General features: G+C 47.6%; 1 protein-coding gene and 3 non-coding genes across 8 annotated transcripts; 1 reads left to right on the forward strand and 3 right to left on the reverse strand.

The window, feature by feature from the left end:
- Positions 1-274: 274 nt before the first annotated feature.
- TRNAV-AAC (transfer RNA valine (anticodon AAC)) lies at positions 275-347 on the reverse strand. Its single transcript has one exon. It is a non-coding gene; the product is annotated as a tRNA-Val (tRNA).
- A 3,353-nt stretch (positions 348-3,700) lies between these two features.
- TRNAK-CUU (transfer RNA lysine (anticodon CUU)) lies at positions 3,701-3,773 on the reverse strand. Its single transcript has one exon. It is a non-coding gene; the product is annotated as a tRNA-Lys (tRNA).
- A 456-nt stretch (positions 3,774-4,229) lies between these two features.
- TRNAV-CAC (transfer RNA valine (anticodon CAC)) lies at positions 4,230-4,302 on the reverse strand. Its single transcript has one exon. It is a non-coding gene; the product is annotated as a tRNA-Val (tRNA).
- A 946-nt stretch (positions 4,303-5,248) lies between these two features.
- TRIM41 (tripartite motif containing 41) lies at positions 5,249-15,451 on the forward strand. Of its 5 annotated transcripts, none has more exons than XM_049648350.1 (7): positions 5,249-6,991; positions 8,945-8,992; positions 11,142-11,237; positions 12,979-13,242; positions 13,808-13,830; positions 14,031-14,158; positions 14,586-15,451. In XM_049648350.1, exons 1-7 carry the CDS (start codon positions 6,182-6,184, stop codon positions 15,185-15,187), a joined length of 1,971 nt encoding a protein of 656 aa, XP_049504307.1. In that variant the 5' UTR covers positions 5,249-6,181; the 3' UTR covers positions 15,188-15,451. The 5 variants fall into 5 exon arrangements, with proteins under 5 accessions (XP_049504307.1, XP_049504308.1, XP_049504309.1 ...); XM_049648351.1 differs by having other exon boundaries at positions 13,012-13,242; XM_049648352.1 differs by lacking the exon at positions 8,945-8,992.
- Positions 15,452-16,677: the final 1,226 nt, after the last annotated feature.

The following is a 16,677-nucleotide window of genomic DNA, read 5'->3' on the forward strand; positions in this document are numbered from 1 at the left end:
ATTTCATTTGTGGTTGCGTGACATTCCTTCCCTTTTCAGTCTTTTAACCGGACAGGATTTTAAGTTCTTTGAAGGAAATGTCTAAAGACATAGACCACCTTCTTTGTACCAGGATTTAGAGACCTGGACTGTGTTGGTTGAAGTGAACTGGTCATGAATTGGAAAAGACAAGAGTACATGAAAAACGATGTATCCATACATATTTGCACATATATTCCAAGGGCAAATGACCGAAGTAAACAAATTCGCTTAAATCAAAAGCTTACACCCGAAATGTTTCCGCCCGGTTTCGAACCGGGGACCTTTCGCGTGTTAGGCGAACGTGATAACCACTACACTACGGAAACACACGCTAAAGTCTCCCTTCCTTAATCCTTCTAAGACGTATAGTCCTGCGTACTGCCCCGGTCTCTGCACGGGACCTGAGAGACAGAGCTCTTGGAACCCTTTTTTCCTAGTTTACCAAAGGCTCTCACTTCCCACCGTGGCCCTGGGTAATAGTACTGTCTCACTACCGAGCGCGCGCAACCCTTTAGTAGGTCCTGAAACCAGTCACATTCTGCAATTAAAACACCCCCCAGAACAGTAGTCAATGAAAGCAGTGGGCCTCTCTAGAAGTAGGGTAAATGTGGCTTCGGATGTTTGATACGAGATAATTGGCTCCATTTTGTCTCTTCTAGGGAGACAGCGGGAGGGTTTAAATTCTCACCCAATTTGTGCTGGATTGAGACTAAAGATTTAAAGGATTAAAGAAATGTTAAATGCATTCAAAGAATACGAGACTTGAATATATTTCGTTAAAATGTAAATATAAATAAGCCAAAAATAAAACTGGTTTTACCTTATGCTTTCAAAATAATTGTTTCCTCTAAGTTATGTAAAATTATCTATTAAAAATAAAGAGGAAATTGAAATTAATAAATATCAAATTTTAACTCAATGTTATTTAAATAAAGCTGAATATTTAAATTTTGTAATGTAATGAAATCTTTTAAGTATTTCATAAAAATAAAACTAATCAATTCTATCATGGAACATCCAGAATTGGGATGAGGCTTAATGCAGGTATATGTAGATCTATATACATACAAATGTAAGAGCAGTATAGATTATTTAATATTGCAAAACTTTTTTTTTTTTTTGGTCGCCTAAGCTGATTCCAGAAGACCTGCAGAGCCAGGAATTGGATTGGAGGCTGATTCCTACTGAGTCGAGATCCTTGAGTTGTCTGAAACTGGTAAGCCCTTCTTCACCAGAGCACAAGGTGGAGGCCTTCTTGTCCAAGTCTGGCTCTAGGATCAAGGTCACCAGGGGCTTGCTGGTGGCCCAATCCATAGATGTTTTACCACCTTCCCATATTAAAACATGTATGGAATTTGACTCTACCAATCTGTCCCTCCTTTCTTTCACATCTTAACTCCCTTGGCCTCTGTGGAAGCTTTGCTGCTAGCTTTACTCCTATTCTGACTCCTTGTCCATCTATCTACAGATGGCCATCTCCCTGGAGAGTCACATTGGCATTGACAGTTTGACCCAGCCTCTACCCCTATGTCAGTGGCTCCAGCAATGACCACTCTCCCCAAGCTTCAAATCCACAAGTCTTGGACATAACCTTTTAGACATCTCCCAATCTCTTCAAGACAGAACTCATTACTTCTCTCTCACCTCTCACCCCACTCCTCAGTGTCAGAAGGTGGAAAGTCAGTATAAGCATCCTCTAAACTGAGAAGATGGAAAAAAGGAAGCAAGCTACTCCATTATGGCTTTCACAGAGTTTTATTCAGAGTAACTTAACTGAAAGGGAGAGTGGGTGAGCACAGACCACCCAGGCCATACCAGGCCATTCTCCATCCACATTCTCCACAGCTATACTCCTCCCAGTCCAGACCTTAATCCCTAGATTTTATGTTATGAGGGGCATTCCGGTCAGGCATACATTAACCTCCAGGGCACTGGAACACGTAGTGGGAGGGAAGTCATTGCCTGGCTTGAAGAGGATGGAGGGCCAAAAGTGGGTCAGTGTTGTCAGTACTCTTACACTCAGTCTCTGATCTCTGTTACTAAACCATCTAAAGCAGAAACCTGGGATCTCCCTCTCCTGTCCACGTATAAACCATATGCCCCTAGCTCCTTTACCCTTCTCCCTTCTGGCTGCTGTCTTGCCACTGCCAGGTCAGCCACTTCCTTTCTAGACCATGGCTATGTCCATCCAGTTCCTTCTGTCTAATGCAGTCTTGTTCCCATCACACATCTTACTTATCATTCCTAAAGGAATCCTTCTGGAATGTAAATCAGAGTGAATCCTACTGCCCCCATGGCCTCCATAGCCAAGGAGGAAAAAGACCAAAGATCCTAGTAGGGTTCCTTCTGTTTGCTGAATGTCTGAACTGATGAACACTTGACTCTTTTGTTCTAAAAGCAGCCTGGATCGCCTACCAGAGGGGATTCCAAACCGGGCCTGGCTGGAGGGGCAGCGGTGGAAAGGGTGGAGAGGAGAGAGAAGCAGGAATTGTAGCAAAAAGCTTGGAAGGGTGTGGCCCCAGCTTGTTGGGAGATGGACCAAGAAGCCTGCCACTTGGGCTTCCCTTAAATGAAAAGCCAGGATCTTTTTTAGGAATGTTTTCCTTTTCCAGTAAAGATTGTTAAAAAACAAAACAAAAACGTGAAACCACAATTTGCAAATGAATCCATATTTGTGCAAGAGAAAATGTCAAAGTTGAAACCCTTGGGACACAAGTTTATTTAGACCCATTAATTCCAAGATAAGACCACAGTAAAAGTAACTCTCCAGGAAGGCATGAGTGAGCTACGACTTACCATCAAATCTACCTATTTTACAAACTTTGATCAATTCCTGTCCAGACTGCCCTTACAGGGTGTCATGTGAAACCCTCCCTAATTCCCATACACTTTGAGACCGAAGGAGATTCAATTCTTTGCTTAGCAAGTTTAGTAAACCAGTTTTACATGATCAAGACTTCTCCTATGGTCTGGCGTGTGAGGGAGACTTCTACATTCGGAAAACAGAAAATAGGCTGAATTTGCAGGACTAAAAAAAAAAAAAACCATTTAACGTAACGGAATGAATTTCAGTTGAAGTTAAGGAAGAACTTCATGATAAGACAAGTAAACTGAGGATGTTCATGTTAGAGTGTTCCAAAATAAAGGATATTTTTACATTCCTCTCTGTGTGGGGCAACATTTCACAAAAGATGGACCCTTAAGAAGAGAATTTGGGGGTCTCAGATAACGAAGAGTACCTCTTTCCTGACGAAAACAAACAAAAAAACCGGCGGCGGCAAGAGCTCGAGAATGCCAGCTTTTAAGTCACGTAGTAAGGTGGTCGCCACTCTGGAGGCTCTTGGGTCTCCTCGCAGAGAGGAGCCACGCCGTAACCCTCCCTCTCTGCGCAGCTCGCCCTGGACCAGACGCCTAATATGGTTGACCATGGACGAATTTCAGCAAGCAAAACGGTGTCCTGAGGAACATGTCCTGGGGCATTTGTCCGCTAGCAACCAGCACTCATTCACTCCCTTTTGGCCAGCAAGGGCCTATGGCTGGGGCATTCTTTTATTCGACTACTGGTAACCATCCGTCCAGTTTCCGTTTGCTTGGCCAAGGATGCAGAGGAGCACCCGCTGTCGAACTGGAGGGAAACTCGATGCCTGCCTTGCGTCTTCTTCCCTTCAAAAGGAACTTGCGCCCAACGTGGGGCTCGAACCCACGACCCTGAGATTAAGAGTCTCATGCTCTACCGACTGAGCTAGCCGGGCACACACACAAGCTCTACATTGTACCTCGGAAGACTGAAATCTACATGCAGGGATGAGGACACACTTTAAAAAGTAATTGCATAAGTATTATGGAGCACCTACTGTGTGCCTGATTGTCCTAGTGACTAGAGCCAGAGGATCGGAAGCCTAGCATCCCTGAACCTGGGAGAAGTGGCTGCGCGGGTTCCCGAGAGGGAAGAGCAAGAGAGTTGAGGTGCCAGATCTGAATTTACATTAGAGAATTTATGGAGGGCGTGCTGTGAGCTCTGTCCTGCTGGGGTCCGGCTTCACTGAGCGTCTACCAGAAACAGAAATAGACATACACGTGTCCTTCCCTCTGTGTGAGGGCAGTTCTTTCTCCTACGGAGGCAGAAGCAGCGTGGACGAGGAGGTAACTCTTTAAATGAAAGGGAGGCTAAAAAAAACAAAAAACAAAAAACACCAAAACCGAAGTCCTGTTTCCGCCCGGTTTCGAACCGGGGACCTTTCGCGTGTGAGGCGAACGTGATAACCACTACACTACGGAAACCCACGCCACTCACACTTGACTAATACTACCTAGAAGCTACACTGGGGTGATTAAGGGGCTGAGCGAACCCAGACTTCCAAGTAAGTGACAGGCATTTTCTGAGCTGCCGGCTGAACTGTGTTCAGGTCTCGTATCCACACTTCTTTTGGCGTGGCTTCCTACAGTTGTTCACCAACGAGAATTCGTGATTTTAGCGTTTCAGGCCACCCCTCCGAGGAAGCAGGCGTTCACTCCGAGTTTCCCTACTAGGTGGGAAGCGCCTCGAGAACAGGGTGAGTTCTGCGTGCTCAGCCTTGGCATTCCGCAGCGTTTCGCACTCACTGAGACTTCTGTACATGAATTGCGTTCCCGTAACTCCCCCTCCAGTTTTTTTTTTCTTTTTAAAAATTCAAGTATTATTTCAATCGCCCGAATAATCTATTTGGCAGAGATGCTCTACGTACGAAAGCAGCAATGGGCTTTGCTCCAATTGCAATTATTATTATTATATATATATACATACATACATACATACATACTTACTTATTTATTTATTTATTTATTTATTTATTTATTTATTTATTTATTTATTTTTGAGAATCTCATCCAGTCTCTTAGACTGAGACTCCACGAAGACAGACCTCGAGGTAGTTTGGACGTGGAGCATGCATGGTGCCCACTCAGAAAGTGCTGAATGACTTAACTCACTATATGTTAAGCAACATAGCTTTGAAATTGTATTAACTCTAATTTCACAAAACCCTCTGATGGCAACGATTGTACTTATTTTATACGAGTAAACACAGGACTACAAAGATATCAAATACATTTTTAATCCCCCCCCCTTTTCTACACTTTTCAGCACCTTGCTTTTCTCACTTCAGAGTAAATCGTGAAGGATTCCCTTTTTACAGATAAAGAGTGTTCCACTGTGTGAATGTTTATGTGACGGTTTCACTACTCCTTTATTGATGGGCAGTTAGAAAAGTTCATCTAAACGCTACGACAGTGACCAGACGGCAGTTTCTAATGCGCGTGGAAATGCCAACTACAGTGGGGAGGTTGAAGAAGATGTCCGGTCGCCTTCTGGATCCCTGAGGAACTCTGAGTTCCCAACCAACAAAGTCCTCGGCCTAGAAGGGCCGGAAGTACTTGAGGGCGCTCACCGGGACCCGCCCCTCCGCTTCCGGCATCAGCTGTGGGGAGTCCCTGGCGTTGTCCTCCTTGTCCGGTTAGTAGGATGGCGCTGGGCCGACGCAGTCATAGCACCGAGAGCGGACGGCCGTTAAGAGCCTCAACCTCTCCCCGAAGTTTATCCCCAGTGGCGGGGGATGGAGGAGGCCGGTCATTCCGAGTTGTCCGCGTTCCCTGTTCCTTCGTATTACAGAGACGTGGGCCTCCATCGTTGTAGCCCTCCCGTCCTGTTCCCGTGTGCCTGCTAGAGCGTCTCCTCGCCGTTTCCTGTCGCCCAGGGGCCCGAGAGGAAAGAAGGGGGCGTAGCGCTACCGCGGGGGGAACTCGCGAGCTTAGGTGACTCGCAGACACCGGAAGTGTTGAGAGGGAGGCCGGAAGTGAGGGGGCGGAGCCAGGAAGTGAGGAGGGGCGGGGGTTTATGAGGAGGCCAAGGGAGCGTTGGGACAGATTTGCACTCAGGGCCACCTGAGGGACTTGGCTGTAGCGCTCAGCTCTGTCCCCTCCCCTCGCAGAGACACGGTTGTCGTCTAGGAGTAGGGAACTTTGTGGAGGGGGGGTTGTCGGGAGGACCTTTCTGTGTCTGCGATTGAGGCAAGGTGTGGAGAGGCGGGGTGGGGGTGGGGCCGGGTCGTCAGGGCGTCTGAGAGGGAAGACCCCCGCCCCCGCCCCCCCACCGCCCATCTACACTGGCTGACTGGACACTAAGATGGCTGCCGTTGCCATGACACCCAACCCTGTGCAGACCCTTCAGGAGGAGGCGGTGTGCGCCATCTGCCTCGATTACTTCACGGACCCCGTGTCCATCGGCTGCGGGCACAACTTCTGCCGAGTGTGTGTAACCCAGTTGTGGGGAGGGGAAGATGAGGAGGACAGGGACGAGTTAGACCGGGAAGAGGAAGAGGAGGACGGAGAGGAGGAGGAGGTGGAGGCTGTGGGGGCCGGTGGAGGGTGGGACACCCCCATGAGGGATGAAGACTATGAGGGCGACATGGAGGAGGAGGTCGAGGAGGAAGAGGAGGGTGTGTTCTGGACCAGTGGCATGGGCGGGTCCAACTGGGACAACATGGACTATGTGTGGGAGGAGGAGGACGAGGAGGAAGATTTGGACTACTACTTGGGGGACATGGAGGAGGACCTGAGAGGGGAGGATGAGGAGGACGAGGAGGAAGTGCTGGAGGAGGACGAGGAAGAGGAGTTAGACCCCGTCACCCCACTGCCCCCGCCTCCAGCCCCCCGGAGGTGCTTCACCTGCCCCCAGTGCCGAAAGAGCTTTCCCAGGCGGAGCTTCCGCCCCAACCTGCAGCTGGCCAACATGGTCCAGGTGATTCGACAGATGCACCCAACTCCTGGTCGAGGGAGCCGTGGGAACGAGCAGGGCATTTGTCCCAAACACCAGGAAGCCCTGAAGCTCTTCTGCGAGGTGGATGAAGAGGCCATATGTGTGGTGTGTCGAGAATCCAGGAGCCACAAACAGCACAGCGTGGTGCCATTGGAGGAGGTGGTGCAGGAGTACAAGGTGAGAGAAGTAGAAGATGGGAGTTTTGTGGGGGTGGAAAGAAGCTGGGAAAAGGAAATATGTCCCCTCCCACTCCCCAGAACTTCATGCACTGATTCTCCTTTTCTAAGCACTTAGTGGCATCAAGGTGGGTTGGAGTGAGAAGGATCCTGTACACTGGGCTGCATGTCTTGGGGAAAGCCACTGCTGTTTCACACTTCCATTGTCCCTAAGTGTAGGAGTACAGGTGACAGGTCCCTCAGGCTTTACCACCAGTCTCATTTTCCTCTGGGTAAGTTTTCAGTCTATCCTTGACTTGGACCCTGGAGATGGAAAGGACTTGAGGCCTCAACAAGAAAGGGCCCTAAGGAGCAGGAGTGTAGAAATGACTACTAGTGTCAGACCCAGATGCTTTGCACTTGCCTTTTAATGGGTTTCCTACCTACCCCATGATATGGCTTGGTTCTGTCCTTGAGGACTTTTGTTAAATCTGCATCAGTCGGATGTACTGACTAGAAGTTCTTACCTTACCTGAGAATGCAGATAAAAGGGAGAAGCTTTTAAGTCAGAAGAACAGGCTCTGCACTCACTCACCCAGCCATCTCTAAAAGCCTTGGAGCATTAATTTTTCCAGGGTTAAAAGTTAATATTTACTGAACACTTAACTTACTATGTACACCAGGCACTGTACTAAGCACTTTTCATGGACTATCTCATTTAAAACTTCAAACAACCCTGTGAGTTTGATATGGTTTCTGTCCCTGTTTTACAGATTAGGAATAGACTTAAGTAATATACACAGGGCCACATAGCTACTAGTAAGTGATGGACTTGGTTATGACCTGCCCCTGTGCCCCTGCATACTGTTAACAGTGTCACCACCATTTAGATGTCTGTCATTAGTTTGACTTTACTGACATGTGACTTCTTGGAGTCTGATTCTAGTTTGGTTAATACTTTGCACCCTACTTCTGGCTTTTACTCTTTTGGGATACAGGTAAAGGAGATTGGTCTGTGAGACAGCCAGCACAAATAGCACTACTTAGTGAAGGCTGGGAAGGGTTTGAAACAGTGGGACCAGAAGGAAGAGAGGGTAGCTCCTGTGTGGTCTGTGCATTACCCCAGTTTTAGAGTAACGAGTCTAGAGCTTCTCAGCTATGAGTGGTACAGCTAAGACAAACTTAGATCGTCTCATGACAAGAAACTGTCTTCCACACAGCGATATTCCCAATTACTAGGGGAGTTTTCAAAAGTACAGTGGGCCCTACCACTAGAGATTCTGAGTCAGAGACAGGGAGAGTGTCTTTAAGAAAGCCCAGCCTAGCATTGGAATCACTGCATTGGTAATATCACCTGTTTAGGCTCTGTGTGGACATTCCACTTGTTCTCCACCCTCCTTCTACAGGGCTCTTCTGAAGGGCTTCTGAAACTGGATTTTTATTTGTGAATTTGTGTTAGCCATGTCTGTTGTATGCCAGCCTAGTAGGGCTCTGCAATTTGAGGAGGCCACATAGATGCAAATAATCTGCCATTAACTGATCAGCAAATGTAAATACATGGATTTTATTATTTGGAACTAATTTGAGTGATTCCTTTTTTAATTTACAGGCTATTTTATAGGTACGTAGTTTATTCTTTTCAAATCTGTACACTAACTAGCACTAGTTTGGAACAGTGTTGTTTTATAGAAATATTTTTTATTGAGTGGGTAATAATATGGATGATGTATAAATAAATCTCCTAAAAAAGTGAAAGTTCTTGAAAATTTCTCTTAAAATAGTACTCTGTTTGGACTTGTGCTCATGAATTTGTCAATGATTTATGAAAATTATTAAATGGGAAATTTAAGCATCATAAATTCTGAACAGGATTGGAGAAAAATAGAAGGTAATATCAAAAGACAAAATTTTTTGTAGTTTATGCTACTTTCATGTCAGGGGTTGATTGTAATATTATTAATGTAATTTTTTCTAGAACCACTCATCTTGTGCAACAACCACTGCCTTTTGTACTCTTCTCTGGGTCAGTAACCTCTTTAGTTCAAGGGTCATTATCAGGTTGTCATTGGCAGTTTAGACATAGGTAGAGAATACAAGATAACATTTATTGATCTTTACTATGTGCTACTGTGTGAAGCATACTGTCCATAACATGCATTCTGTTATTCCCAATTCCCATGTAAGATGAGGAAATTGGAAGTGTTGCTTGCCTCAGGTCACCTGGCTACATTTAGGTTTAGATTGGAGTCTGAGCTTGAGCTCTTCTGCTCTGTATTACCTCTCAAAGAAAAAGGCAGAAGTAGTAGGAGACATAAAAAAAAAAGGAAAGAAAACAGGTTGGACCTATTTCTGGTCTCTAACAGCCCTTTAAAGAAAAAGATTCTGGGGGCACCTGGGCGGTTCAGTCGGTTAAGCCTCTGAGTCTTGATTTCAGCTCAGGTCATGATCTCACTGTTTCTGAGATAGAGCCCCACGTCTGGGGGCAGGGAGCCTGCTTGGGATTCTCTTTCTCCCTCTCTCTCTATCCCTCCCCTTGCTCTCACAAAATAAATAAATGAACATTAAAAAAAAAAAAAAAAGAAAAAGATACCGTTATAAGAGATTGGAACATAGACCTCAAATGCATATTTGCTGTGAAGGTTAAAATTTTAGGAAAAGAGAGGTTTTGTTTTCCATTTATATTTATTTAATAATAATTAAAAAAAATTTTTTTAATGTTTATTTTTGAGAGAGAGAGAGAGAGTGTGAGCTAGGGGAGGAGGAGAGAGAGGGAGACACAGAATCTGAAGCGGGCTCCAGGCTCTGAGCTGTCAGCACAGCATCGAACTGATGAGCGGTGAGATCATGACCTGAGCTGAAGTGGACATTCAACCAACGGAGCCACCCAGGCGCCCCAGTAATAATTTTTTTTAAGTTTATTTATTTTGAGAGAGAGCTCGTGTGAGGGTGGGACAGAGGGAGGGGGAGAGAGAAAATCCCAAGCAGGCCCAGTGCTCTACTCAAGGCTTGAACCCACAAACTGAAATCATGACCTGAACCAAAACCGAGTCTGTCTCTTAACTGACGAAGCCACCCAGGCACCCCTTGTTTTCCATTTAGTAACTGAGTGAGAGAGAAAGCAGATGGACAAAGAGGCATAGAAATTAAAATAAGTAAAGTGGGGCCCCTGCCCCACAAGGAGCCATTGTGTCCTGGCAGAGACATATTTAAAAACCATTACAGTGTCTAGGAAGTATTGTAAAGGTTGTATTCATGTTCCTTGGGATGACAGAGGAAGTTGGGGGCAGGGAGGACCATGGTCAGGTAGCTGGTATTTAAAATTTCTTTTTTTTTTTAACGTTTATTTATTTTTGAGACAGAGAGCATGAACAGGGGTGGGTCAGAGAGAGGGAGACACAGAATCTGAAACAGGCTCCAGGCTCTGAGCTGTCAGCACAGAGCCCAACGCGGGGCTCGAACTCATGGACCACGAGATCATGACCTGAGCTGAAGTCGGCCGCTTAACCGACTGAGCCACCAGGCACCCCAGGTAGCTGGTATTTTAAAGGAAGAATGCCTTGGGCCAGGTGGAGAAAGGAAATCCCAGAAAGAGGGAAGAGCATGTATGAAGATAATGGAATTACATTCGGGAAAAGACAGTTTTATGTGGCTAAAACTAAGAGTCTATGTCAGAAGGGGTAAGTGTAGTAGAGGAGTCTAGAAATGTAGAGGCAATGAAGGAACCTCATATTTTGCAGGTGATTGAGAACCACTGAAAGATTTTTAGCACAGGCACAAAATCATCAGAGAAATATTTAGAGATGAAAATTATGAGGAAGATTGCTTATGAGGGCTGGAACATTTCATATGGAAGGACCTTGTGTGGTGAGGGGCTCAAGCCAGGTTCACCCCGACTCTGGGTATGGAGCTCTATGGTCACCAGGATCCTACCTATAGAGAACACACTCAGCGGTGTGTTCTTCTATACATGAGTGCAGGCAGAGGGTTGGAGGCCTTTGTCATCATCTGAAGAGAAGAGAGGGGAGGAAGAGAGTATGATGCTCATCTGATACCTGTGATGGGGGTCAGGCTTTGAGCCCCAGTCCAATGCAGGGAGGATGGGGGAAGTGGGCACTGAAAGCAGGTGCCTCTCCTATCCCAGGCTTCTAACCTTCCTTTTCTCATTCCCTCAGGCCAAACTGCAGGGGCATGTGGAACCACTGAGGAAGCATCTAGAGGCTGTGCAGAAGATGAAGGCCAAGGAGGAGAGGCGTGTGACAGAACTGAAGGTGGGTGAATGTCCTTGATAGGGCTTACTGGCTCTGAGATCAGGGCAGGGAACATGGGTTGTCTACTCTCAGAAGTGGTGACAAGATTCCCTGAAGAGGGACCTGGGAGAGAGGTAGAGACATTCCCAGGGTTTTGAAGAGAGAGGGGCCTTAAAGGGTCAGGGGGCACATTTATTCTAGGTTCCAGAATGGAGTGGAAACAGATCTAGTATAGAGAGGTTGGGTCCGTGGCCCAAGCCTGAAGAACAGGCTTACCACCCCAGACACCTCACTTCAAGGCCTGTGCCCACCAGGCTGGATAGCACAGAGGGCAGAAGTGGGCAAGGCAAAATCTACATAACAGCCATCAGAGAAGCCCCAGGTCCCAGGACAGATGGTAGGTGGTAGGTAGAGCAACCCTGAGCATGAATGGGAAGGGGAGGGCATGGTGTTTAATGGAGGATAGAATGTTACAGAGACCTGGTCTTCTCTAGTCCAGTGTTTCTCAGCTGTTTTTCTTGATTGATCACCCCTCCCCAAGGAGTATTTTTAGATATTTTTTCCCTAATACCACCCTCCCCACCCCCAACTCTGTACGTGTGTTTGTAAGGTCAGCAGAAACTGGAATGGCCTGGCACTGAGCTTTGGAGACCAAGACAGGACAGCCTTCTTGTCTGACCTCTTTCCTCATCTTTTCCCTGGCCAGTGGGTGGGTCTTGCCACTTCCGAAGTCTTGTACTTATTTTTTTGCCACCTACACATTAGGGACTCTGCTGCTGGCAATTGCCGCACACTGAGTGTGTCTGGGAGCCAGGGGGTCCTCTTAGCCAAATGCTCAGATTGAGACTTCTGGGGTTCTGGGATGCAGAGAGAAGATGTCAGGGTCTGCGTATCACTGGGACAGAGAGTGAAGCTGACTTTCCTTCACCGACTTAGCCAGTCAGAACTTCCTTCCTCACTCTGGCCTGTCCCTCTTTGTCCCAAGAATGTCTCTAGTTGATGATACCTGCATGGAAAGCATGCCCACTATCTGGGATTGCCCAGTCCAGGCAAATGGGGTGAGATTAGGCAGAAGTTTTCTCTGATGATATATAGACTACAATCTACACAATGATATCCGTGATTTTGCTTTTTGGCTTTTAAAGTGTAAAATAACATTTGGCCGTTTACAGAAAAAGTTTGCTAGACTCCTGATCTAGAAGGATTCGGTGACTTTTCCAAAGTCATTAGTAGTATAGTCAAGACCCTAACTTGATATCTTGATTCCTGAATTTTTAATTTATTCATTGCAAAAAACTTTTACTAAGTACTGGTGCTGTTCTGAGGTCTGAGGATCCTGTGACAAACAACTTATGCAGTGGTGGAAAAGGATGTTAAAAGATACTTCAATGTAAACAACATTTCAAATTAATATTAATGCTGTGAGGATATATAATGAATGATATTTATGGGAGATACGATGGTATTTATGGGGGTAGTCCTGATTTAGATCTAGCAGGGAGAGAAGGCTTCTCTCAGGGAATATTTTAAAATTTAGATCTGAAGAATGAATCAAGTTAGATAGCCAGGGTGGAGATAAGTTGCAGGCAGAAGTTAGTGAGTTTCAGACCAGTGTGCTTTGGAGTGTGGGAGTGGTGCCTGGTAAGGCTGGGAGGTGGTGGAAGGGACAGGGGCCCCTTTCCATTTGGGATGCAGAGCTCCATTACCTTGGATTGAGGGGCAGCAGTTGCAAAATTGGAAGTTTATGTTTCTGTGTGTTGAGGTGGTATCCACCATCCCCTTTGCATCATCCCAGAGCCAGATGAAGTCAGAGCTGGCAGCTGTGGCCTCGGAGTTCGGGCGGCTGACACGGTTTCTGGCTGAAGAGCAGGCAGGGTTGGAGCGGCGCCTCCGAGAGATGCACGAAGCCCAGCTAGGGCGTGCAGGAGCAGCGGCCAGCCGCCTGGCGGAGCAGGCTGCCCAGCTGAGCCGCCTGCTGGCGGAGGCCCAGGAGCGGAGCCAGCAGGGGGGCCTGCGGCTGCTCCAGGTGAGCAGTGCCCCCTTCCCTGTCTCCCCCTGCCTTCCCCCCAGCACCCTGTATTTGCTCTGTTAGGCAGTGCTTACCAAACATCTGTTCAGAGCTCCCTCTCTTCTCATTGGGAGGACCCATGATAATTTAACCTAAGACCAAAAGGTTTTTTGAGGCTGGGGACAGGGTTAATGCCAAATGTGGTGTGTGTGTGATTATACCCAGTGAAAAGAAAGAAATTCAATTGTATAAAGAGGGTTTTAAAGTAGAGTCAAGGAAAGAATTTTTGACAGAGACATCCTGAGAAAGATGCCTAAGTCATGTTGTAAAAATTCTTTTACTGGGGTTGAAAATTCTATTATTGGTCTCACAGCAGGATGAGAGAAGTGTGCTAGGGCATAGGGATGATTGAGATGGATACACACTTACTGAGGGTCTTGAGGGTTGCTTTTTCTTACTCCCTGTTCAAGTTCAGTCCTTTCTCTGGCTGGAATCAGATTGAGAGAAAGGAGCTGTCTGTGTGCAGCTGACTCTCTCTTTGTCTCTTTTTCCCTCTCCCTCTTTTTGTTTCTGTTATTCCCAGGACATCAAGGAGACTTTCAATAGGTGTGTTGCCACCCTTTATCCTTTGTGACCCAGTGGCATCTGGTTCCCCATCCCTACCTCTCTTGGATATCCCGCTCCTTTCCTTCCTTCCCCAGGACCCGAGTTTCTGCCTCCTGGACCCTCCTCTCCTTCCCCTCAGCTTCTGCTCTTCCCTCTGGGAATATCATGGTCCCACCCCCTGCCCGGTCCCCTTCCTCTAGGTGTGAAGAGGTACAGCTGCAACCCCCAGAGGTCTGGTCCCCTGACCCGTGTCAGCCCCATAGCCATGACTTCTTGACAGATGCCATCGTGAGGAAAATGAGCCGGATGTTCTGTCAGGCTGCCCGAGGTAGGGAGGTCACCTGTACGACCTTCCTTTTCCTTTCCCTTCACAGACCTGAGATTGGGTTCTGAGGAGGAGGTTGGGCCTGGTGGGGGGAAGAATGGGGCTAAGGTGGAGCAGGATACAGGTAGGCCGCTTGGGGCTTCAAGCTAAGAGTAGTTTTTGACCTAGACCAGGTAGGTGTTGATGGTGGGAGTGGAGGGTGGATAGCAAGAGCCAGGGCCAGAGGGAAGACCTGTCCAGGGTCCTGGAAACAAGAGTCGGGGAAGAGGTGGAGCTCATAGGAACTAAAGTCTGGTCTCTAGGATGGGGAGGGGTGAGGACAGCTGGAAGGTAGGCGGGGAGGGCAGCAGGAAAGGCTGAATCTTGGAGTTGGCTACTGATGGGGAACAGTTGTTCCAGCCTTGGCGTATTTGTCCTCCCCCTCCCCAAGTGGACCTGACGCTGGACCCTGACACGGCTCACCCGGCCCTGATGCTCTCCCCTGACCGCCGGGGGGTCCGCCTGGCAGAGCGGCGGCAGGAGGTTGCTGACCATTCCAAGCGCTTCTCAGCCGACTGCTGCGTATTGGGGGCCCAAGGCTTCCGCTCTGGGCGGCACTACTGGGAGGTAGAGGTGGGAGGGCGGCGGGGTTGGGCGGTGGGCGCTGCCCGTGAATCGACCCATCATAAGGAGAAGGTGGGCTCTGGGGGATCCTCTTTGGGCAGTGGGGATGCCAGCTCCTCACGCCATCACCATCGCCGCCGCCGGCTCCACCTACCCCAACAGCCCCTGCTCCAGCGCGAAGTGTGGTGTGTGGGCACCAATGGCAAACGCTACCAGGCACAGAGCTCAACGGAGCAGACACTGCTGAGCCCAAGTGAGAAACCACGGCGCTTTGGCGTGTACCTGGACTATGAGGCTGGGCGCCTAGGCTTCTACAATGCGGAGACTCTAGCCCACGTGCATACCTTCTCAGCTGCTTTCCTGGGCGAGCGTGTCTTCCCTTTCTTTCGAGTGCTCTCCAAGGGTACTCGTATCAAGCTATGCCCTTGATTAGCCTGCCACCCGCAGGGGCCCCTCTGGTCAGCACTTGAGGGGCGGGTGGTGGTGGAGGGTGTCCCATAAGTTTGGGGGCTCAAAGGCTCCTTCCACTGTTGGTTGCTTCCCACTCCCCTTTGACCCCAGGCCCGCTTCTCCCTCTAGGAGCCTAAAGAACCTTCCTGGCCCGCAGCTCTGCCTTCTCTCACCTGCAATGTCTGTCCAACAGGTCTGCATGGGTCCCTGATGAGAACAGCTGCCTGGTTTTCCTTCCCTCTATCCACCCAGGGTTTTGAGTAGGAGTTGAGGGGAGATTTAACTCTATTACTTAACTTCCCTTTCCTTGCCCCTACTCTTCACCTTTCTTGTCAGTTCCCAGGCTGGGATATTTGGGCAAGACTCCTGTCTGTCCCGTATTCCATTTTCTGATGCAAATTTTAGCTAAGGGATTTGGAAGCTTTTTGGGGAGGCGGGTTAGGCAAAAGGGTAGAGCTGGGTAATAAATGTCTATTCTCTGGGGGAGGTAGGAGGGATTCTAGACTCCTTCCATCCCCAATTTCTACCTCCATAGACTGGCCAGAATTTAGCTTGAGATCTGGAATGGTCAACACAATTGAAACTACATACCATTGTATTACCCAATAAATTATTTTCTCCCCCACCCTTTTTCCAGCACTCACATTAGGAGTAAAGCTCACCCCGCCCAGCCCCTCCAGGTCTTTTCACTGCCAGGCTCCTTTCCTCTTTGTCCAATGAAGTTCCTTGTGTCAGTATCCAGCCTCATATATTAGTTCTCTCCATCTGGTGAGCCCTGACCAGGAGCCTGGGGACAGGGGTTTGGATCCCCAGGAGAGCCTTGGGTATAATCTATTTTTCTAGTAACCCCTTGCCTTCTGTCACTTGTCAGCTTTTGTCCTTTGCTTTGATGGCAGAGGTCAACTTCTGTTCCTGGGGGAAAGGGAAGACGGGATGTGTTGTGGAAATAAAGTTTATTTGCTTCTTTTGTGGAGTCCTTTCCTTTAGGTGAGCAAAAATAGAATGTAGGGCCAGGGTTTCTTCCACAGTAAGCCAGTCTCTCCAATAAATGTAATGACACAGAACTGAGGACTGATTGTACCTTCCCCATAACCTGCGTTTCACACCACTCGTGTTATTTCCATAGATTGGGATATTCACTCTCACCCCATTTGAATATCCTACATAGTTTTATTGGTACCCTCTTCAGCATGCACTTTGAAAATTGTTTGCCACTTGTCTATCACTGCTTTGAGGTTTTAGGATTCTGGTTTTCCCAAGAATCTTTACATTTCTAAAGTCTTTCCATGTGATTGCGTCTAGCTGAAATCCCATAAAATTGAAGCTAAAGCCACAGTAGCCTTATCACCATTAGGAGTTGATGGCAAAGGAAACTGTACAAGCTACTTCAACATGCTACATATTTACTTAGCCACTACCTGAGAAAAAGCCAGCTGTGATTGTATTTATGAATACCTGCAGACTTCATA

This window comes from Panthera uncia, assembly GCF_023721935.1.
Source record: "Panthera uncia isolate 11264 chromosome A1 unlocalized genomic scaffold, Puncia_PCG_1.0 HiC_scaffold_17, whole genome shotgun sequence".
Classification (NCBI taxonomy): Eukaryota; Metazoa; Chordata; class Mammalia; order Carnivora; family Felidae; genus Panthera; species Panthera uncia.